The 25,068-nt window shown below is 47.2% G+C and overlaps 1 protein-coding gene across 1 annotated transcript in view; it reads left to right on the forward strand.

Moving 5' to 3' along the window:
* The window catches only part of LOC119432575 (ATP-binding cassette sub-family A member 13-like), a 127,390-nt gene that overhangs the window by 86,687 nt on the left and 15,635 nt on the right, over positions 1-25,068 (forward strand). Inside the window, exons 18-19 of the mRNA XM_049658306.1 lie at positions 883-1,021; positions 6,077-6,416. Coding sequence (XP_049514263.1) covers positions 883-1,021; positions 6,077-6,416 — 479 coding nt within the window. The remainder of the gene's footprint in view (positions 1-882; positions 1,022-6,076; positions 6,417-25,068) is intronic.

Raw genomic sequence — 25,068 nt, forward strand, 5'->3', positions numbered from 1 at the left:
TGTTTGAACGTTAGAGGTACAACGCTGGCGGATGAGCAAATTTCTCGATCCTCGAGGAAAGCCGCACATCTCGAAGTGCCGGAAACGCGTACGGACAGTTGCAGCAGCGGTCCCCGAACTTGGCCACACATATTCATTACATTCCTTAATATTCCAGTCACTATTTTTGCAGCCAACTACTTCAATCACATGATTGAGTCCAGCATGATTGGAGCACAGTGTGTTATCGAAAACTCGGTTGCATTTCCGACAGCTGATCGCACAGAAGCAAGGTAGACTCGGTAATGGTTTCGTATTCGTGCGTGGTTGCTGACGCGACGTACGGCGCGCCGCCAAAAGCGCCATCTCGTTTCTCTCGGTTCTCGTGTTTAAGAGGACGCCACTTTTACGAACGTTGAGAAACGCAAGACTAAAGTAGGTATCAAAGTGCCGGACTTGCCCTTATCAGTCAGGCATTTTGCTGATGTCTTGTAGCAATAAGGCTAAAGATAATGACGCTACTCACCGAAAAATAAACAACAGTGTTGCGCGCGTTTCTTCTGGCTGCTCTCACGGGTAGTCGCCGTATATCGATCGTAGGAACAGAGCTAGCCAATGTATTATTATGACGTCATAAAACATCCACCTCCTAAGTACCGAAAATGAAACTTTTTTTTAGGAACGACTATTATGGTAAAATGTTCGGGCACTCTTACTCTTTTTATTTGCATGTGCGCGCGAATGTGCGTATATGTGTGCGTATGTGTATGCACGCACGTGTGTTTTAACGAAAAGGAAAGACAAGTTGAAACTGCCAATGCCAGTGCTCCTCTACAGCTCCACAGTCCAGAAAGTATTGTCGTCACACGCACAAACTCTATCCTTGCGTCCCTGGCCGGACAGGTTGCAGGCCTGGTTCAACCCCTACGCCACCATGAGCAAGTCCCTGGCATACGACCTCGTCAGCAGCGCCCTGCTTGCATTTAAGACCGGAAGCTTCTGGGCCCGTTTCGAGACAACGCTGGCGGTGCACGTTCCCGAGGTGTGTGCGGTTTATAACTTTGCCACCCTCATCGACTTCACCACTACCCTCATCGCTACTACCCTCATCGACTTCACCAACGATGTTTTGTAGGAAGCCCCGCAGAGGGCCACCCGATTGCTGTGCTATCTGGACGCTATCTGCGCGCCTCGTCAATTTGCTTTGAACGAAGGGAAACAAGGTCTCGGCTCGTCGGTGCATGTCACCACTACCGAACGAGTAGACTGCGGAACAAAAGGCAACATCGCCCGCTAACTAAACATTTTAAGCGTACAGGCTGGTTGCTAAAGTTGTGAAACGAGTTTATAGTGCAACATTAAAATATGGGCTACAACAAGGCAGAACCATTAGGTAGACTCGTGGTATAAAGAGACAGCTATGTAGATTACTGAGTAGAGGTTCACATTAGTCAATGCGTTTTTGCATGACCGGAATGTACATGCTTCGCACCTAATAGCGCCGAGCGCCGCAAACGCTTGGTTGTAAACGGATCGCGGAGCTGACGACTCGCGAATAGCCGGAAGTGTAGTTGACATGGATGTGAGCTCACATTGTTAGCGCACCCGTCACAGTAGACCAATGGCTACGGCGTTGCTCTGCTGAACTCGAGCTCACATGTTCAATTCTGACCGGGGTGGCCGCATTTGAATGCCGAAGAAATGCAAAAGATGCTTGGCTTCTTATGTTAAAGTTCACGTTAAAGGACAGCGAGTAATGAAAATAATTCTGGAGTGCCACGCTACGGCGTTTCTCCTAAGCAGATTTCCAGCGTAATGTCGATGACGGCATAGTTTCGCGAGTGTTTTGAGACATGTCACCGTTGCTCAGAACGGCATTTAAGGCACGGTCACACTATATAGGACAACTCGCAGAAAAGTGGTTTATTAGAAAAGGGGCCAAACTGAACGCCATGTGAGAATCAGCGCTTAACGCGACAGTGTTAAGGGCTCCGTGTCGCAGAAAATCCGGCATCGGCAACCGGCGTGCGATGTTGGCTTGGTGGCGGAGAAAATCATCTCCATCCACCCCAACCACCTCAACCGCACAGGCCCTCCACGGGGTGCAAGGTTTTGGTGAAGAAACATTGAATTTCTCACAGGGAAATCCGCAATAAAAATGGTAAAGTACGACTTTACCATTCGGTGTCGGATTCGCCGTCGGATTCGCCGTGGGATTGTTTACCAATCGACGTCGTATTGTCATTTGAGTGTATGAGAAAACCTAATTCTGCTACGAGGAAACTCAAACACAAACCCATTTTCCAGCATTTCTAGCAGACCTACAGCCGCGCGTTCGGGTGCTTTACTTGCGAAAATGATATCCAGATGGCGCTCACATCCTAGGCAGGTCAAATCGGGACTTCGCCTGCTAATTCGTTTTGGACACGCGCGCGCGTTGGGGCAATAGCGAACAATAAAATAATAAAAAAGGTGCTAGGGCCTTCACATTTTAATACAAGACCACTTATAATGCCTCTGTAAAAACGTCTTTCCAGCAATGCATTTCTGTTTAAAAGTGAAGCCGACTTGAAGGGTATCGGTGTAAGCTTGGTCTTTGTAAGGTGGCTTTCCCACGTTCAGTGTTGCAGTGAATGAAGCCTACCAGATGTATGGGAACGATGCGATGCGAACGGGTCCCAATAACGCTATCACGTTCTACTCTTAAAGGCTAAGCGTAAGCGTCCTCCAAATTTTTATCTGTCCTAATTCATTAATGTTCGCATAAAGTCCGCCGGTGGCAGATGCTCGTACTCATCGGCTGCGCTACAGGTCTATACCCTCCGCTAAACGGAATCGACGTCGGCTCTAACTTTTATGGATGGCTGGCGAGTGCTATAGTTTCTGAATTGGAGCTCTGGAAGCACGTTTCGATTTGGTTTGAGCACGGCTACTAAAGGCAAGTGCAGGCGTTGCGACAATAACGTTACCGGCGCAATATTCTCGCCCAGCGGCCGATCGTATGGAAACTGGTTGATTTGTGGTTGGCTTTGTCGGCTTCGTGGTCGGGTTTTCGTCTGCGCCCTCTGCAGCACGAAAACCCACCACACTCTGACGCAAATTGTGCGTCGTTGTTGGCATCGGTGTGCTGCTTAGGAACCGTCATTGCATGCTAAAAGAGGATAACTAACAACTCTGATAAGCAAACATAATTCAGCTCCCTTCGTGCATGCAGCTCGCCTCCCTGCCGTCGCAACTGTTCGGCTGCTATATGCCGGCCATTTCGTTTATGGCGGCGTCCGCAAAGCGGCGCCACAAGCAATGCGAACGTTAGTCCTAACGCGCGCGGGAATTTTCTAAATAAAACAAAAAGGAACAAAGAAAATGTGACAATGCCCTTTATAGCATTACTACAAATATACCCGCAGGAAGAAAATCTAGAACGTACAGGCCAGGTTCTGAATTTTCCAGCTTCTTTTTCTTTTTCTTTTTTAATGCGTGTAGATGTGCTGTAGCACTAAGGATGCATCACCAGCTAGCCCGCCAGCAAACATTGTTGAGTTGGCAACACCAGAATGACGTTTCCACACTGGCTGCCCCTGACGACATACGACAGCGTCTGCTCCGTGCTAAATAACATTTGTCCATAAACATGGATTTGTGTTTGTTGCAAAATATTACTTCCGTGTTTGTCCGGTTGAGCTCTACGCCACCAGGTGGCGCCACCAAAGCAGCCGCTCAGGTTTACGCCTCCGCTCATCCGGCAATCCGCCCAATTCGGCTTCGTATGCCGGAATATCGGACACGCTAAAACTCTCTAATCCGGAGCTTCCACGTGTTACCTCGGAGCGGCGCAGCAGACAGACGATGAACCGAGACCGAGCCCAGCCTTGCGGGCAACTCGCAGACAACTTTCTGTGGCGATGAAGGGAAAGCTATCAAAGCGCGCGCAAATACAACAGCACTCCCGACTATAGTGACAGTCTCATTTGGCGTTTGCTGAGGCTAGGTGACAAAACGTAAACGTCTTATCTAGCACAGGGATTATATTAAAGTAAGCATGGTAGAAAACAGTCCTAATGACATGGTCTAGAAGGAAGAAAACAGGAGCAGCACTGTCCTCTCTCCCTCCCTTGTAGTCCGCATGTCCTTAGCGCTGTTTTCTACCATGATTGCATACCAATGAGCTCGCCTTCAACCCCTCTTAAATTAAATTAAAACACGAAATGCCTTATTCAGTGTTAAAATTAACGTTTTCTTTTCACTTTCTTTTCCGCGCTCAGCCAATTGCAAGACGGTCGCACCTGGACGCTACGCGGATATATTATCTGCTGCAAGAAACTGCAAGCGCTCTCAAACCCCGCCGGACTACCTGGCGGAGTAACTGATATGCAAAACCTTCGCCCCTGTAGCGTTCGCTTCACGGCCATAAAGTTGTCCGAGAGTTTAGAGCGGACCGTTTGCCTTCAAGTGGTTGGCAGGTTTTTCTGTGTTTGCTCATTTTTCATGCTTCTTTACTCCACAGAGGCCAAACACTATTCCACATCAAAGACAATTAAAACAGCGTGTTTACATTTAGTTCTGGTCATGGAGATATGTTTATTGGTACAAGGAAAACAATGAAATGTTATTGAGTAAACAATAATTAGTACGGTAATTACTTAATTCGTAATTTATTTGCTGTACTATCACGACTGTAAATGTCCTCCAGCACATCAAAAACCCCAGTACAGGCTCTAGTTTATGTCATTAGCACATAAATTTGAATTTTTAGGCACCAAATTCAGCGTATCAAAAATGATACGTTGGGCTTTGAGAGGTTAACCAGCATTAAAAATTGTCGCATGACGCTCTCACCTGGTTTTTCCTTATTGCACATGGATATAATACACAGATTTCGCTATTCGGTCTTCCGGCTTCGAACGCAGTTGTGACTTGCTGATTGGTCATCTTTAAAAAGATCTTGCGTTTATGCGCCGCAATTGACGACGACCATGCGTACGCGCGTAAACTTGTTGACTGGCTGTATATAGAAACTGGCTGTATATAGACTTCCTCGGCAATTTAGAAAGAGAAAACGCAATAATAACCCCACAAGAACGTCCAAAGCCGCAAGTGCGAATATTAGATGAATTCATACGTAACATAACCATGATTCCTGTATAGCTAACCAATGACAATGCCGCCCGCCGGAGTTCGCACTAGTAATCTTTCAAGGAGCCACTGTGCCGACGATAACCATCGCCTTCAGCGTGACATAGCCTGTCTAAATAATACCGAGGCTTATGTCTGTGCGAATATTTCATAGGTGTTCCCAGGATGAATCCTGCCTATACTGGTAAACAAACAGACCGCAATGTGCTCGGATTCGTGAGAGTTCATGGTGACAGTTAATAGCGGTTAATTAGTAGCTGTTTCACCGACCGCTCTTCGTCGAAACTACCAGCCCCGTTCAAAAATAAAACAATTGGAGCGCGCTTAAGCTTCGCTTTAAGAGTGGAACGCGATAGCATTCAAAGATTCCTGAATGCTTGTCAGGCTTCCCGGCAACTGCAGCTTTCTTTCTTCTCTACCTTCGCCTCTGCGCGCCGCTGCTGTTTTACGCTGCCGAGGAGGCGAGCGCCATCTGAATGGTGTTTTTGCAAGTAACCTACCTGGGCGCGCCGCTGTTGGTGTGGCAGAAATGCTGGAAAAGGGGCTTGTGTTTGAATATTCTCGTAACAGAATTGTGTTTTCTCGTGCATTCAAATTACAATCTGACACTATCATGTGTGTAGGTTGTGGTAAAGTCGCACTTTACGATTTTTCTGGCGGATTTTACTTTGAGAAATTTAAATTTTGTTTACCAACGCATCTGCGCCACTCGGAGGGCCTGCGTGGTCGGAGTGGTTCGAGATGATTTTCTCAGCCACGAACGCCGGCGCGTCGCCACCGACGCCGGATTTTCTGCGACAGGGGGGCCCTTAACGCTTTCGCGTTAAAACTGTCATAGCCGAGGTTGCTTTATATAAAGGGCTCTAGAATCACACTTAACTGCCATTTTGCCCCTGTACTTTACTCTAGTATTTTTTTGTAAAAAAAAGTGCTTCGACATGACGCGCCCGTATATTACGTTCAGGTGACTAGGCACCAGCGGAACCGGAAAGTGACGGGAGACTCGGGTGCACAAGACCGTGAAGACGACCCCATGGGTAGCGTCGAGGAGCAGGTGTACAACATGGCGGCCATCTGGGCCGTGATGGGGCCTCTGACGTTGACCCTGATCGTGTCCTCTTACGTGGCGTTCCCGAGCGCCGAGAGTTCTAGCCGATTCATGCAGCTGCTGTTGATGACCGGCGTCCCTGGGTGGCTGCACTGTCTCGTCAACCTGGTGTTCGACGTCGCCCTATATGTCTGGGTGGTCCTGCCGGTCTCCACGACTTTCGCGTCGTACTTCGAACTACTTAACATCTCCTACAGTGAGCATCGCGTGTGCTTGCCTTACCACAGATAAGAAGACGTTGTTACAGAGCTATTTGTACGCCACTGTCACTTTCTTGTGTCGGTGAAGAACCGAAAACTGCCGTAACTATTAAGTAAAACCGGTAATTTCCAAGCACAGTGTCACATCAAGAAAGATTGCAGACAATGGTTACCCTTTATTTCTGGCCAAGGAGAGTAGATACGTACCAAAACAAATAATTCTAGAAATGTCAGTGAAAACCCAATAGTTAAAGGAATTAAGTGTTTAGTATAATTGCCTTTTGTGGTCTATCCCCAGCCGGAAAGGGGGGGGGGGGGGGGAGTCGAATTCACTCCAGCTAAACTAAAACGCAAGTATGCGTTTTGATTAGACGCCTAAATGCACATTATGAGTCATCAAACTCTACCTAGCATATGTGGTACGATGGACATTACTGAGTTAAACAAAAATGAGTTTCTCGTGTTTGGGAAGGTAACAGTTTGCAACTTGCCCATTTTTTTTAAATTCTGGAGCCTATATTTCAATTTTAAGGGGTGACCTTGGGGTACTACGATACTTTGTGCACCAGCCTTATTTTGTTTAGCCGCGCTTACATGAAGGCGACAGTAGCGTGTCGCATTTGTTAGCGAATCGGGGTGACCGCTACGAGACATCGTTTACATGTTGCACATCCCCCTTCGCCCTAAACAAGTTGGAACCTCTTTCCAGCGATTTGCATGTTGTAGTGAGGGGGCACACGGCGGCAGCCGTCTCTCCTGCCTCAGTGCGATAGGCCAGCTTTTACATGCACCCCGTGAGACCCCCGTCTCGAGCTGCCCTCTCCTGTCGCATCGATGCGATTCGTTTTCCTGATAGCACATCGCCGCCGTTTACACATATGCAATACGCTATAGAAATCCGATGCGATACTCCGCTTGTCGTATTCACGTAAACGCCGCTTTTAACCTACATTCGGGGCTTCTGAAATGCTACGTATGTGGGCGAGCGAATCTGTAAGGCGAGACATTGTAACGTCACGAAAGCAGATTTCCTCGTCACCCATTTTTGCGCACACTGGCATCGCGGTCATAGGAGCGCCGCCTTTAGGTGGCACTGCCGGAGACCGAAGTGGCCGGCACATAACGCTTCTCCGCTGTTCATATCCTTGTGCCTTTGAGAAGGGATTGATTCCAAACTCTCGTAATAAGCACTGTTCATTGTGCGAATGCTTCGTTAATCTTTGCCATGGCGATGTGACCAGGCACGTCCGGTGTTTCAACGGAAAGTTCCGTCTCGAACCTTTCCAGAATAAGCTGCGTAACAGCGGACAAGCCAGATCTCGCCACGTGCTTGCCATCTTGCGCGTTTGATAACACCATGTAGATATGCAAAACGTCCGACAAAGGTGTATTATATAAAGTACAGCTGGCGGGTTTGTTTTTTGGTGACAACTGTATGAGAACCAATAGACAATGAAGCAAAACCAGTTAACGGGTTTCTAGCTTTTTTTTTTTTCGAAGTGTTCAATCATTTGCGTATGATGGGTAAGTGTGCCACCAAGGCCTCGAGTGGCGCTGGCTAACACTCCGAGGGCTGGATTGGAAATGCAAATGTAAAAACACCGAATAATGTGCGCACAGGCACAGATGTCGCCGTAACTTCGCGTGCATTATGCGCATGTTGTGAATTCGGCTGCCACCGGCTGCAAGTTTTATGTATTCGTGCTTCGATTTCCCTTTTTCTGTATTACGAATATGAAGATTATCGCAGATACAAACCATCATGTATAACTTTCAATGACTTTAACGTTTTGTAGAACAAGAGATGCCGATTTCGCCTCGCTTTGGTTGGATCCATTTTCTTTTTGGTTACTATGGTATAATTAATAGCGTAGTGCATGTTAACGACTCAGAGAATTTATTTATTTATTTATTTATTTATTTATTTATTTATTTATTTATTTATTTATTTATTTATTCATTTATTTATTTATTTATTATTATTCATTCATTCATTCATTCATTCATTCATTCATTCATTCATTCATTCATTCATTCATTCATTATTATTTATTTATTTATTTATTTATTTATTTATTTATTTATTTATTTATTTATTTATTTATTTAAAGTATTCTCAATGCCTGATGGCGTTACAGAAAGGAGTGGTTACTCATTATACAATGTTAGATACAGCAGTCTGAAAGGATGAATGATCCAGATTGCTGGCGACCGAGGCAGAAAGGTGGTTCCGTTTGGGTGCTGCCTTGGGCAGGAATGAATTGAAGAATAGGCTTGTACGACAACTTGGTACATTTATCTTGACGTTGTGGTCAATTCGCGGTGAAATGTAAGGGGGTGATATAAAGAGGTCATTTTTTAACTCTGGGTTGGCACAGTAAATTTTATGAAAGAGTGATCACCGGGCGAGTTTCCTTCTTGATGATAGGTCTGGCAGATGAAGATTAGTTTTCATGGCGGATATACTGGCACTGCGGGAATGTTTGCATGCAATGAAACGTGCAGACCGGGAGTGCAATAATAGGGAGCCTTTGCGTGAAAGTCGCGTAACACCATAATGCTGTCCTATTGACAAGCTTCCACCACGGTGGCTTCCACACTATACCGCCAAAGACAACGCGCGGCTTTTCACCGCGCTTTCCGTGCAACAATATGGCGGCCTCGCAACGACGCCATGATGCCCCATACGTAACGATTTCGTCATACAGCGAGTGCTACGACTCGTAACTCTATTGCAGAGGCCCTGTTCTTGGTGTTCGCCACGTCCGGCATACTGTGCATCCTGTCTGCATACGTCATCGCTTACTGCTGCAGCACCGCCAGCAGGGCCTACGTCACAGCGTTCGTCGTGTTCGGCGTTTTCGGTGAGCGTCCCGTCGACACCACCCAGATAGCGCGAGGCCCATTCACTCCCAATCTGTGACGTCATGCCACCTGACCTGACTGCCGTGGAATCTAATGGCGACGCTCCCGCGTAAGCAGCCGTGATTTCGACGTCACCGCTTTGGTCACGCCAGGTTTGGCAATGGAAACTTCGGGCCAAATAGCACGACATCATGGATCGGAGTGAACAGGCCTTAATTGTACTAACTAGGGGATGCTGGTCCCGTCCGCGCGCCCTACGGAAGCCACGTGTTTTCGAAATTTTGAACATGAAATCAAATTGTCTGTGCTATGCGATTCGCACTCGATTCGACAATTCTACAATCGAAGATTTTGAATATTCTTGCCGTTTCGAATGCTATAAGGGACAACGACAGTTGCTGCAGCCCACTGCAGGGGCAAGACTGATAAACGTGGAGACTCTTCCTGATGAATGCTGCGCGAGAACCTCGGTTCTCGTGCGGGCGAACCAGTTCCTGAACAAAATGCGTGGATGTGATCACTCCTGTACAATAGCTTCTAGTCGTTCAATCAGCATGTCTCGACTCTCAGGAAGCCTACTCATTTGCTTTCTCCATTTGAGCAAAGTGACTTTGCGGCTTGGTCATTCTCACTGCGTTTGGATCGCTTTAAAACGATGGACGGTGCTCCTTCAACGAGCACTCTACTCCACTATATGCGCATCTGTATTTCACAGTGTCAAATGTCAGTGTCAAGCTGCACCTCACACTTCCTTTGTTTCTCATTTACAAGTTTCAGTTTACCTAAAAGCCGGTTAACGGCATTAGATATGCCCAATAACGTAAAGAATCCTTTTGCATAATCCTTGACATAATCCTGCGTAATCCTTTTGCACAATCCAGGACACAATCCTTTAATGTCCAGACTCCACGGAACCTTAAATTGGAAGTATTCGATATTCTATTCATTCGAAAGTAACGAAGAAAAGCACGAACACGAGCATGAAGGAAGGCTTTGGTGAATGTGCGGACACGGCTGGGCAACTGAAACCAATGAAGAATCCCAACAATTGCTTCGTAGCTCACATGGTCATATGCTTGATTTCCATTGCCAGAATGGTGCGAATTCTTCGGGAGCGGCCTCCAATGAGAACAAATACAAGAAAGGTACACAAGGCCATCCTCAGTGGTCAGATGAGGACGGAACCTGATTTGGCCAGGATGATACCTGGAGTATCGCTCGAGCCACCATGTGATACGTGTCGTGAGCACACGCTCCATCAGCTTGCTTAAAGTTGAGGTTAGCGCTTTTGGGTGCATTTCAGCGATATTGTCTGGGGGCTTTCCCTGTTTCGGAATACAGAACATTTCTGCATGCCGCCAACAATCGTGAATGGCTCCCGTAGCCTTCGTTTCTGTCCCCCAACAGCACATCGAGAACCTTGCATTCCGTGTTTTTGTCAATTTAATAAGGTATGCCATGCGGTCCTGGTGCCTTGCACAGCTTCAATAGGTATATTGCTGATAAATATTCCGCCATAGTGAAGGCAGCTTGCATACCCTTGATTCGACAGTTCGCTGGAAGGCCATTTTGCACAACGAGAGGAGGTAGTGCCGTGTGCAAAAAAAAAAAAAGGTGTCGGTGACAGTTTCGGCGAATGCTGCTGTTGTAGGCCAGATGCTAACAGGGCGCAGGCTTCGGGGTCTGGAAGGCGCCGACAGCGTTCCATTACTCGGAAGATGCGTCAAATAGAGGAATTGGGTGACGAGGGGCTAAGAGAAGAGCACCAGTTCATCCAGCGGCCACATTCTAAGTGGTGTTCATGGCGACGAGTTACTGCAGTAAAACGTTGGGCCTCCAACCGAATGCCATTTCATATAGGGTCACGTCATGATGCAAGTTCTGCTTGTCGGCGCGACGCCCAGAAACCCATATGTTGCAAAACTGGAGTGCTTCGCGATTCATTCAACCCACGACCGACGTACGTGTTGCTTCAACTAGTCCCCCCCTAAGACCATGGGACGGGTCCCACTGGGAGTTAGAAACCGTGCATTTTATACCGCCCTGTATCGATGTCAATCGCACCACTCGACACAACCAGCGAAGATGGCCTGTTCCGCCCGAAGATAAGTCAAGGTGAATCGGATGGTGGTCTATACCCCAGCATTTGGGCTCAAATGACCACGATACGGTCGTCCTTCCTAGCCACCAAGATAAGCCCGGTGAGTGTGCGGCGCCCGACAGTGGTCACGCCGATGACTAGGCATTGACGGATTATTAAGCAGCGGGAACTCGGCGTCCATAAATGCGTCCAGCACACACGTACCTCACGCACTGGACATGGCGTAACCCCATGTGCTGTGGGGCGCATTGAAATCTCTTGCTACCATAATGGGGCAGCCAGAATGTTTCTGTCGTAGATGCGCCAACCAGCCGAGAGACAAGCGAGCCGCACGACCGCTGTAGGGACGGGCGTCGTACAAAACGATGATGACGTCCTTGCGTTAAAGACGACCCGATACGGCCACGACTTCTTGCCATAAAGTGCACCACCGTGAAAGATCAACACGGGTCATTCGAAGAGTGGATCGTACATAACCTGCAGCCTTTCCTAGAGGGACATCAGGCGTAGCACTCCTACGGTCCAACATTGAAGGCGCTGAGTATGCCACAAATCCTGAAATGGTTGGCAGGTCGTTGGATTCTTGAAGCAGTAGAGCCCAAGCACGTAGTTTTCTATATCTGACACGCTGGAGCAGCTCTCCGACCTTCCCAGCGATGCAGCGACAGTTCCACTGTAAAATTCCCTCCGGCGCACTTGAAGACGTAGTAGCCATCGCAATTTGAGGTTAGCCACTAGAACCGAGGTGAGATGCTGGAGTTGTTGCACAACAAAGGGCAAGAGTTTTTTTCGTTGAAGATATTGAGGCGAAAGCCTTATATGTCTCATTAGTCAGTAGACCTTGAGCGAAAACTCGTCGGCCGCACGAAACGTACAAAAAGGCTACGAACCCTCGGCCTTTCATGGGAGTCGAACTCACGACCTTTGGTGGTAGTTGAATCCTCGGCCTTTAGTGGGACTCCAACGCAAGACCTTTGGTGGGAGTCGAACCCACCACCTTTAGGGGTAATTCGGGCGAAGTTCATTCAGGCACATTTAATTAAGATGGAGGCACCCGAACCCACGACGTTTGGTGGGAGTCGAACCGACGACCAAGGGTGGGAGTCGAACCCACGACCTTTGATGTTAATGAGGGCGAAGGTACTTAAGGCACAGTTTATTAAGATATAGTTAATTAAGGCTCTCGAACCCACGACCTTGGGTGATACTCGAACCCTCGACCTTTGGAATTAAGAGGGATGACTAAGCGAAGTACACTAAGCGAATTACGGGGGATGTCTAAGCGAATTAAGAGGGATGACTCAGGGACGTAGACAAAGTCAATTAAGGGGGATGTGTAGGTCATGTGTCCGCCTTTAATGCATCAGCACTTGGGCTTTCATGTTCAGGTCGTTTTAAGGACAACGTGAAACCCTGTGAATTTTTTCGACATGGATTTTCCTAAACATCGATTCCCACCAACTCCCCCTGCCAATTCCCCCCGCTACCTGACACCCACTGATTCAAATGCGCACAAGTTTCTCTTCTAGTATAGGTGCCGGGTTAGCAATATAAGCAGGAACGGACGTCCAAGATTAATTAAATGGCCGCGTTCGGTCACGACGACGCTGGAGCATTGTGCGGGGTTCCTTGAGACGCTAGGGGCGCGATCTTGTACGCGTTCCAAAATGAAACGAAGGCGGTCCGTTCCATCGAGCCGCACACGATTGGTCAATTTGAACCGTGACGATCAAATTGACCAATCGTGTGCGGCTCGATGGAACGCGTACAAGATCGCACCCGATTTTCTTTTTCAAAGGGGGCCAGGTGAGTGTCGATCTCACTCTTCATTTGCCAAGGGAAGCGATGTGTCTTCTATCGACTGTGAGGCACGTTGTGGGCGTGGAGGGGACGACCTAATACCTGCGCTATATATAGGCGTGGCGGAATCACGTGTCGTTGTGCTTGCTGTTGCCACCTGGCTAGCATCCTCTCCAGCGAAGCCAGAACGGCGTAACGAGAACTTGTTTCATCGATGGATATTGAGAGGTCTTTGCTGGTTGCCAAGGACGGCATTGTCGAGCTTCCTTAGTGGCGCTAAACTTGGTAGGGCACGTCGTGGAAGAGATGTGATAATCGTTTGTTTGGCATAGGCCGTATCGAAACAATGCTGATGGTTCAGCCTCCATGGTGTCGCCCTTCGGTGGGCAGAGGCAGGAAGACTTTGTGTCCCTGTTAGAAGTAAGATGAAGCAAGAGTAGCACTACACAACGGAGGGCTTGAACAGACGCGGGCGCAGTACGCAGCCGCAACACAGGATACGTTCAGGTGGCGAATTAGGACCTTGAAGCGCGAATAGGCAAGTACGACCGCTTCCCAGGTAGCGAGCTGTCACGATCTTGTGCGTGAGACACGGTAGTGCCTGCAGGAGCATTTTATGTTCTTCGTCATGGTCAACGCCATTGACCACATAGCGTCTTAAATCAGTACTACTGACGAGGTACGCCTGCACTAGAAGGACCTATTCTTCTGAGACTTGTATCTGTTACAGTTCTTCGAGCTTATAAACCAGTGCCATAGCAGACACCCATGCTGAGACCGTATTGCAAGGTTTGTGTAGAGCGATACCTTGAAATCTTGAAGATTCGAGGCAGGCGTCCAGAGCCGCTTGGGTGATACGGTTAAACTGAGTGGAAAAGTCGTATCTAGAACGAGGCTTGAGAACCACTTTGTGCCACGATGTCGTTGGCGACACCAGAGACGCATGTGTCGGTCGTGCGGGCAGGTATTCTGATGGGCGAGGTCTTTCTTTGGCGCCGTTGGAGTTACAATTTCTTCCAATGGCAGGCCAGCAGCTTCCGTCGTTCTCTTGGCCGAGGTGTGCGCCGTGACTGCAGGGCTGCTGTGCCCCATGCTGGTGGTATTCATCTTCGGGTTACCGTTCTCCTCTCCGGGTTACTCCTCCCCGAGAAAGAGACGCTACTGGAATGAATGCTGGTTGCATCGGTAATATTCTGCTCCCTCGACACAGCGGATGGCAGCTTGGATGCTCTGCACCGAGTGCCTCAGCGGCACTCGGACTCGCGAAGGCGTAAAGCAAGGCGGCCTGGTCACCGCAGCAGGAGGGTGTAGATGCCGACAAACCATGTAAATAGGCGCCAGTAGTGATTATGAATCATTGCATTCTGCCGGTGCTAACATATGGGGCAGAAACTTGGAGGTTAACAAAGAAGCTCGAGAACAAGTTAAGGACCGCACAAAGAGCGATGGAACGAAAAATCTTAGGACTAACGTTAAGAGACAGGAAGAGAGTGGTGTGGATCAGAGAACAAACGGGGATAGCCGATATTCTAGTTGACATTAAGCGGAAGAAATGGAGCTGGGCAGGTCATGTAATGCGTAGGATGGATAACCGGTGGACCATTAGGGTTACAGAATGGATACCAAGAGAAGGGAAGCGCAGTCGAGGTCGGCAGAAAACCAGATGGGATGATGAAGTTAGGAAATTTGCAGGCGCAAGTTGGAATACGCTAGCGCAAGACAGGGGTAATTGGAGATCGCAGGGAGAGGCCTTCGTCCTGCAGCGGACATAAAATATAGGCTGATGATGATGATGAGTGATTATGAACCGCCAATGTGGTTCATAAGCAACAGGGTTCCGGTAGCAGGGAACAGCGACCTTAATGTTACCTTTAAGTGTCTTCAATAGCGCTAGCCGCTAGGCCTTAGGTTAACGCGCGTCCTTCACTTACCACACCCAGAGGAGCAACTGACGACGTGTCCTAACGCGCCGGCGGAGCGCGCGTGAGGACACGAACAATGACTGGCTCACAGCCCCTTAAGCAATGGATCGTACCCCCGTAAAAGCGGCCTCCCCATTACGACGACACAAGAGAAGTGAAATTCCACGCTGCAATGATGAGCGGCAACGGAGCCAGCTGTGGAAGAAGACGTCGACGACGAACGCGTGAGCAGTGGTACGAGCGCGTTCACGCGGTTGCACCGAAGGGGCGCCAGCGAGCCCACTGTGGAAGAAGACGACGCTCAAGCCATTGTTGATGATGATAGTTGATCATCCTAATGATGAGAGACACCTGACGGTTAATTGGCCCCTTCGTGTTCTTGCTAGCATGTGCGCATGCATAGAACTTCCGAGCTCCTACGGTGTTTCTGCGCGGCCTCCTTATCGGCGGGAGCGAAACGCAATAACACCCACGTACCGTCCATTCGGTGCACGTTAAACCTCAGGTGGCCAAAAACTAATCCGAAGTGTCGCACTACAACGCGCACCTCATAATCCTATCGTGGCTTTGGCCCGTAAAACCCCGAGCGTTTAATTTTGTTTGTTTGTTTGTTCCCACTTCGGCAGGTCTGCTGGCCTTCTACACGAGCGTGTGGATGTCCAGGCAGGGGCGTGACATCGACTTCCTGTGCAGCGCGCTGCCGCCATGCGCCGTGCCCATGGCGGTGATCAAGGTGATCGCCCTGGACTGGTCGCGGCGCGCCTGCAGGCAGCTGGCCCTGACTCGGCTCGAAAACATTACGGCACTGGTCGCGTTCTGTCGCAAGACCAAGGACTACGAGATCACCTACCAGGAGGACATGTTCGCCGGCCTTCTCAAGACGCCCGTGGACATGTGCTGCGCCAGTGCGTGCCCTACCAATTTTTTTTTAAACGTAACAGCGTTATAGGCCCCGCGTCGCAGAAAATCCGGCGTCGGAGCTGGCGTTATCCGTTAGAGCAAAATCATCACCAACCACGCTGGTCCCTCCGTGTGGCGAATAAGCGTTACTGGACTAATTGAATTTCTCAATGTAAAATGCGTCAGAAAAGTCGTAAGGTGCGACGTACGCACAACGTGCAGACGTGATAGCGTCGGATTGTAATTTGAATATGCGGGAAAACGTAATTCTGTTACGCGGAAACTGAAACCCCCTTTTCCAACTGCCGTTTGAGGTCTGTCTTAGTGAGAGCAGAGCGCTCCGCTCTGAGAGGTGTTGATTCAGTAGACACACCAGCAGTCATTGATGCATTACGTATTCAAGGAGTTCAGGAGGCATACGTGAATATTTTGGCAAATGCCTACAAATATTCCACAGCCACCTTGGTTCTGCCAAAGAAAAGTTGAAAATTACTTATCAAGAAAGGGGCCAGGCAATTAGACACAATCTCTCCAATGCTATTAACTGCAGGCTTAGAAGAAGTATTCAAGCTCTTAGACTCGGTAGGCTTAGGAGTGAGGATCAATGACGAATATGTCAGCTACCTTCGGATTGCAGATGACCTTGTTCTGTTCAGAAACACTGGAGATTAATTGCAACAAATGATTGATGACATTAACTGATAAAGTGTAAGACGGGGTGAAGATTAATATGCAGAAGACAAAGGTAATGTTCAACAGCCTATAGCAAGGGAACAACAATTCGTGATTGCTCATCAGCCTCTAGAGCATCTACAGGAGTACAGTTATCTAGGTCAGTTACTCACAGGCGACCCTTATCATGAGAAGGAAATTTACAGAAGAATAACAATGGATTGGAGTGCATACGGCAGGCATAACCAAATCCTCACTGGGAGCTTAGCACTGTTGTCGAAAAGAAAAGTGTTCAATCATTCCATTCTACCGGTCCTAACATACAGGGCAGAAACTTGGAGGTTTAACAAAGGAGCTCCAGGACAAGTTAAGAACAGCGTAAAAAGCGATGGAACGAAAATGTTACACGTAACGTTAAGAGACGGATAGAGAGTGGTGTGAATCAGAGAGCAATCGGGGATAGCCGATATTCTAATTGACATTAAGAGAAAAAAATCAAGCTGGGCAGGCCATGTAATGCGTAGGATGGACAACCGGTGGGCTATTAGAGTTACAGAATGGATACCAAGAGAAGGGAAGCGCTGTCGAGGACGGCAGAAAACTAGGTGGGGTGATGAAGTTAGGAAATTTGCAGGCGGTTGTTGGAATCATCTGGCGCAAGGCAGGGGCAATTGGAGAGCGATGGGAGAGGCCTTCGCACTGCAGTGGGCATCATCAGCCTATCTGTATGTTCACTACAGCTATATATGTATAATTGCGTGTGTGTGTGTGTGTGTGTGTGTGTGTGTGTGTGTGTGTGTGTGTGCGATTGAAACGTTTCGTTGCCCATTTTGTTTTGTTTTTTGCAGTGCTGGACGTGGATCTCCGGAACACAATCAACTGGAACCCACTCAAGGTGTCAGGAGCCGGGGTGGGCTTGGAGCTGTACTACCTCCTCGTGGAGGCGATCATACTGTTCGTCTATCTGAGCTGCCGCAACTCGGGTCGGTTTTTTCGCTCGGACTCTGTGGGCACGCCGTCACGCGGTTCGGCCGACACGGAGGTCACCAAAGAACGGAATACGGTAGGTGTTATTGGTAGAGAAATAGACATCGTGGAGCACCTGGTCGCGCTACGCTTAAGCCTAACGAAAATGAATTTAGATCGTAGATTATCTTTTGATAGGTTGCTTTGTCATTCTATATGTTTCGTCTTTTGTCTAAAAAAATTATAGACTGTCTATAAACAAAATTGGTCTATTCGTGGACCGTGTATGGAGAAATATCGTTAAGTCGCCTATTTAATTTAGCCGATTCTCTGCCTATAAACTGTCTATAGAAGGTCATTATCTGTCTAGTTTCTTAGTCAATTCTCAGTCTATATAGACGGTCTACAGAAAAAAGGCTTCAAGTTCTTTTAGTCGATTGTCTTGTCGATTTTAGTATTGTCTACTAGCAAAAATCGTTATGCTTTTAGTCGATTGGCAGTCTATATCCAATATTTGAAGAAAAGTCATTAAAATGTTTATTTTAATCGATTCCTATCCAACTGTGATTCCAATAACTGTTCGTAGACAAAGGTCGTCTACTTAGTTTAGACGATCGCCCTTCTATTGACATTCTGTTGAAGAAAGTCGTCAGCCTGTCTATGTATTCGCAAAGGTTCTCGAGCTTCGAGAGTGCGCACACAGCTGAAATATTCTTTCGTGTTCCTGTGGCGACTGATCAATAATAGTGCCACCCTCACGAAGATTACGCCCACACGTAGTTTAAGCGGTAGAAATTCTACAAGAATTACAATTATGAAGTATATGGAGGCTGGAGAACGTGATATATATATTTTTTTATTTTATGCCAAATTTGTCTCGACACGCCAGTCCTGGCGTGTCGATATGATCGCGATGTCAAGACAGAGATCGAAACTGTCTGTCGCGTCGTATAAATAAGGCTAGCCATTCGGCCGTTCTAGTGTCTGGTACGCACGAATTTTTTACAGATTGTGGTTGTGTTGCAAGTTACGAAGTAAATAAGCAAGGCTGCGGTTAGCATCATTCCTGACGGTAATTTATGTGGGATGACCATGTCAGAGCATGAGATAAGCTGAGGTTGAGCTATTTATACAAGGATAAGGAATATATCTGGGAGCCCTAAATGTTATAGCATGGTTGTGTAATACGACGACTAATGGTAGCAGTGAAACGAGCGCAGTCCTCCTTCTGTTAATGGACATTTTTCTACGTTACGTAGTTAACGTTGAAGTTTATCAGAGTCATGGTTGTCATTGATGCTGCGGTAGACAGAACATAATTTGGGGAGCAAAGCAGCGTTAGAGGATATGTTATTGGGCAAATCATTTATATAAATTGGAATAAGGGACCGAGAACCGGAGCTCGTCCGACGCGTAAGACAACCGATGTGTTACGGCACGGACGAACTTTTGCCGATTGGTAAGGAAGTCCCTCAACCAATGTAGAAAGAGGGGCTTAACGTTCAAATGCGAAAGTCTGAGTAGAGGGAGTCGGCGTAGAAACTTTATCAAAAACTCTCTTTTTTTTTCAAAATCTAAAAAAAGGACCACGTTTAGGTGGTGGAGGGCCACCGGGCTGAAACACCACGAAGCTATAGCTGCAAACCATAGCCTCCGTGATCGAACAGTAAGCAAGTGCGGGATGTCAGGACCATGCAGTAACTAGGGTCGCCTCCACGTCACTCCTGTCGCTCAGTTGTGGGAGTAAAAGACATCTTGTGAATGGACGTTCGGGGGGTGCTTTTCGATAGTTAGTTATCGCGAGGTATTGTAGAGGCTCGTGACCTACGCTGCATCTGTGTTGTTCATTTCTAGCGAATTTTAGAAATCAACCTTTATAGAGGTATAGTGAAGCAGCCCAACATTACCGTCCGCGAAAGGAACTGTTACAGAAGACACCTATGCAATCATGGATGCGAAGTTGGCACTGCATAGTTCTAACGAGACACACATACTAAATAAAACACGTCACGCATGCACGAAGGGACAGCTGTGAGTTCTCGCATCATTGTGTGTGGCATCGTGTTTTCTTCGTGTGTCTTTTTCGAACTATGCAGCGCAACATTGCATCCGAGATCGAGAACCAACTATTATACACATTGCATCCGAGATCGAGAACCAACTATTATACACATAACTTTTTATGGCATTATAGCAGCCGATGGTGTCTTCAAACAACGTGCAGGCGACAGATCACCTACCCCCAATGAACGACAATCGTTTAATTTAGAGTACAAGACGAGAATGTCGTCATCATCATTGTCATCATCACCAGCCTATGTTATGCAAACCGCAGGGCAAAAAGCTACCTTGCGCCAGCTGGCCCCCATCTTATGCCTACAAATTTTACTAATTTCATCAAATCACATTCTTCTCTGCCGTCTTTGACAGAGTTTTCCTTGTCTTGGGCCCCTATTCTGTAACTATAATACCGGTCATCCTTCCCTGCGCATTACATGTCCCGCCAAACTCCATTGCTTGTTCTTAATGGGAATACTGGGTATAAACCCCATTTGCTCTCGAATCCACACTGCGGTCTTCCTGGGCTGACTGCCTTGCTGGAGTGTCGTGAAGCAGAAGCTGAACTCTACTATAGAATAACAGCAGCACGTTATCTTCCATCCAGCATTGTTCTTTGGAGCAGAACGGTTCTTTGAGACCAAAGCTGTGCTTAGCTTTATTGCTATAGCAATTATATAGACACTTGTAGCGCATTTGGACAGAACAGAGCAGATTTAATTTCGGAGCAATTTAATTTTGAAGAATCGCAAGCGGCAATGCGACTACGGCGGACTGCGGGCTTATACCGTCAGTGACGTCGTTTTCTCCATCGCAGCCGAACGTGTGTGGAACCTCATAAAGAAACAGAAAGACGAAACCAATAACTTACAAAGACTTTAATGAACCGTCGGGATTAACCCAGTGATAAACACCGGGGCCGCGCGTTTCAGCTTCGCTGCTTAACCATCTGCACGGAGTGCTTGGGCGGTGATTTTTTTTTTTTTTTGTAGAGCACGTGGCGTGCAAGGCCCTTATGCTTAAGGGCCCCGGTGACGCAGTTGTGTTACTGGCATTCACACATTTTGTTGTATCGTTCCTTTATAAAATATATTTGATGGTCAAAGCCCACATTACTGGCCACAGTAATTATTTTAAAACATATATTTTACATATGTTGTGGCGACTACTCTTAGACCCTTTTAATGCTTACAAACCAGAGTTACTGGAGGACTTCTGAATGAATGAATGTGTGTGGTTTAGTGGCGCAAGGGCCAGGTGTGGCCAAAGAGCGCCATGCCAGTGTTTGTTAGTTCGCAGTGAAGTGATGAATTCTGAGAAGTAGATGTGACGGGGCTGTAAAGGGGCCTAAAAATAATCGCTGTAAAGTGCGTAAAATATACATGTACTAAAATCATGGCAATGACTAATGATGTGTACTATGAAATGAGGAATGCATTCAGAAAGAAGAATTATACATTTAAAATATTTAAGATACAGTAATTGGCAAGAAGCACTACTACCTAAACAGAGCCCTTGAACCACAAGGGCCTGGAGGCATGTGCTATAAAAAACTATCACAGCAACATCCTCTGGAGAGAGGATGCGCTACGAACTTATTGGGCTAATAACATGTAGCACAACATCATTAAAAAAATCGAGGACTGCTTTGGCATTAAAAAGCGGTTCTTCACCAATAAACAGCATGGGATGCAGAGGGATATTGTAGCGGTATGCTACAGGAAAATGTTTCCTTCTCTCGGCTTCGGCTTCACGACACTCCACGAGGACATGGAGGACGGTCAGCCTCTCACCACATCTACCACAGGTTGGTGGTTCATCACCAGTGAGCAAAAAATTGTGGGTGCCGTACGTGTGTCCTATTCTGAGACGACAGAATAGGACATCAATTCGTCGTGTTTTCGTAGCTGAGGGCCAGAAACCTAACTGTGGTTTAATCATGTGAAGTTTATTATTTGTTTCAGCGTCCCACAAGCGTTGCCAGTGGCTTCGTAGCTTCTTTCGCAAGAAAGGCTTCAAGTCTGTTGCAGGAACAGCTACTGTAGGATTACTAGTGTGCAATGCAGCTGATGTGGCCATTTGATCAGCTCGCACATTACCCTCAATGCCTCTATGGCCCGGCACCCAGCATATAATGACATGCTGGTAGGATATATACGCTCTGCATAAAGTGGAATAGAGCTCAATGAGTACAGGATTTTTGTGTTTGCCGAGTGACATCAGGGCTTTCACAACGCTTAGAGAGTCTGTAAATATAACTGTTTTTCAAGTTTTGTTTTCGTTATATGCTTCACAGTTGACAATAGTGCATAGGCCTCAGCCGTAAAGATACTTGTTTCCGGGTGGAGCACACCGGATTCCGAAAAAGATGGGCCGACGGCTGCATAATAAACCCCGGCATGTGACCTAGAAGCGTCCGTGTAAAACTCTGTACACGAGTACTTGGATTGAAGCTCTAGGAAATGCATTTTAATGTGCGCCTCTGGAGCGTCTTTCGTGACCTCTACGAACGATGTGTCGCACTCTATGGTCTGCCACTGCCACGGCGGTAACAATTTAGCAGGAGCCATAGGACGATGTTCAAGCACTGGAACACCCATTTGCTCACTAAGATTCCTTACACGTAAAGAAAACGGTTTCCTCGCTGCAGGTCGGTTATGGAAGAGTGCAGCAGCGGTCATATCGTTTATGGTGGAATAAGAAGGATGTTCGTTGTTTGCTTGTACTGTCAGAAAATATACGAAACTGCTATATGAACGCTGCAGATGGAGTGACCACTGGTTCGACTCTACATAGAGACTCTGGATCGGGCTTGTTCGGAAAGCACCGGTCGCGAGGCGGATACCCAAATGGTGAATGGGGTCTAGTATTTTTAATGCACTTGGCGTTGCGGAGTTATAAACTATAGCTCCGTAATCAAGGCGCGAGCGGACAAGACTGTTGTACAAGTTTAGGAGGCATTTTCGATCACTACCCCATGTTGTGTGCGAGAGAATTTTTAAAAGGTTCATAGTCTTCAGACACTTTGTCTTCAGATATTTAAGATGGGGGATGAAGGTAAGCTTAGAGTCCAGAATTATGCCCAGGAATTTGTGTTCACTGCTCACGGATAGTTCCTCTCGATTGATCGTGAGATTTGGTACCGGTGTCACACCTCTTTTGTTTGAGAAGAGTATGCATGTACTTTTCTGTGCGTTTATTTTGAACCCATTTACATCCGCCCATTTAGACAATTTGTTTAATCCAAGCTGCACCTGTCGTTCACAGATAGTGATGTTACATGATTTGAAACCTATCTGCACATCATCGACGTACACAGAATAAAACATGCTGCGTGGAATCACTGTATGCAGGGAGTTCATTTTTACAATGAAGAGTGTGCAACTAAGTACACCCCCTTGCGGCACGCCAGCCTCCTGGGTGAATGTTCTAGATAAAACATTGCCCACTCTTACGCGAAACGTGCGGTTAGACAAGTAGCTTTCGACTGTGTTTAACATATTTCCGCGGACCCCCATCCCAGAAAGATCTCGCACAATTCCGAAGCGCCATGTCGTGTCGTACGCTTTCTCTAAATCTATAAATACAGAAAGTAAAAACTGTTTATGAATAAATGCATCTCTGATGTTTGCCTCGATGCGAACAAGGTGGTCTATTGTCGACCTACCTTCTCGGAAGCCACACTGGAAGGGGTCTAGTATTTTGTTATTTTCTAGGAAACTGATTAAACGCCGGTTTATCATTTTTTCATACAGCTTGCACAGGCAGCTCGTTAGAGCTATTGGCCTGTAGCTGCTGGCTAAGGACGGGTCTTTGCCTTGTTTAAGTATCGGGATGACTATGGCTTCTTTCCATGAGGACGGGATACACCCAGCCGCCCACATGGCATTAAAAAGAGACAGGAGTGTTTTCAGTGTCTCAGGGTGTAGGTATCTAACCATTTCATACATAATACGATCGCCACCTGGCGCCGAATTGTTGCAACATGTGAGAGATGCTTTAAGTTCGGCTAAGGTAAATGGTCGATTGTAAGCCTCACTCGAAGAACCTTTGCGGTTAAGGGGCTGCCGCTCTTCGCGTTCTTTGAACTTCAGGAAAGTTTCTGTATAGTGCGATTCACTTGATACATATTCAAAGTGTTCACCTAGACAATCCGCCTGGTCTTCCAGGCTATCACCTTGGCTACTTACTAAGGGTAGGGGATGTGACTCCCGGCCTATTAGTTTATTTACCCTATTCCAGACTTTCGTTTCATCGGTGTACGAATTTATGCTGGAGATGTACTTTTCCCAACTCTCTCTTTTAGCACGTCTGCGCGTTCTCCTGCCCTGCGACTTTGCTTGCTTAAAATTTATCAGGTTTTCAGCTGTTGGGGAGTTGCGAAGCAATCCCCAGGCTTTGTTTTGCTTTTTACGTGCATTTTGGCATTCCTCGTTCCACCATGGCAGGCGACGCTTATTAGCCAGTCCATTAGATTGTTGTATGCACCTTTCAGCAGCGTCAATGATAAAACCTGTTATATACGCCACAGCATCGTCTATGTTAAAGGAGGCAATGTCATCCCGGCCTAAATATGTTATTTGTCGAAAAAGTTCCCAGTTAGCCGAGTCAAGCTTCCATCGGGGAACGTGTGGCGAGCATCTATCTTGTTCTGTTAAGCCTAGCATAATTGGGAAGTGGTCGCTCCCAAAGGGGTTCTTGAGAACGGACCACTCCAGGTATGGCATTAGTGTACTCGATGCTATACTTAGGTCAATGGATGAATATGTGTTATGTGTAACGCTGTAATACGTAGGCTCTTTCTTGTTAAGTAATGATGCGCCTGAAGAGAACAGAAAATTTTCAATTAGGCGACCTCTTGCATCGCAACGTGAGTCTCCCCACAAAGTGTTATGTGCGTTGAAATCTCCGACAACTATATATGGCTCCGGAAGTTCATTTATGTAGTTTTGGAATTCGGTTTTATGTAGTTGATAATTGGGAGGGATGTATATAGAGCTGACAGTGACCAGCTTGTCAAACAACACCCCTCGGACAGCAACTGCCTCTAGGGGCGTACGAAGCTTTAGTTCCCGGCAGGCAATACCTCTGTCGACTACAATAGCCACACCACCGGAAGACACGACTGTGTCATCGCGGTCTTTACGAAAAATGGCGTATTGCCGGAGAAAACTTGTTTGCGTGTGTTTGAGGTGTGTTTCTTGGACACACAGCACCTTTGGATTATACTTATGTAGGAGTTCTTTGATGTCATCGAGATTATGGAGGAGTCCTCGGACATTCCACTGTAATATTTGTGTATCCATGTTGAATGTGGTTTTTGTGCTGTGTGTTAAGAAAGAGGAATTACTTCACAGAGCCCTT

The sequence above is a fragment of the Dermacentor silvarum genome, chromosome 11, assembly GCF_013339745.2.
Source record: "Dermacentor silvarum isolate Dsil-2018 chromosome 11, BIME_Dsil_1.4, whole genome shotgun sequence".
NCBI lineage: Eukaryota > Metazoa > Arthropoda > Arachnida > Ixodida > Ixodidae > Dermacentor > Dermacentor silvarum.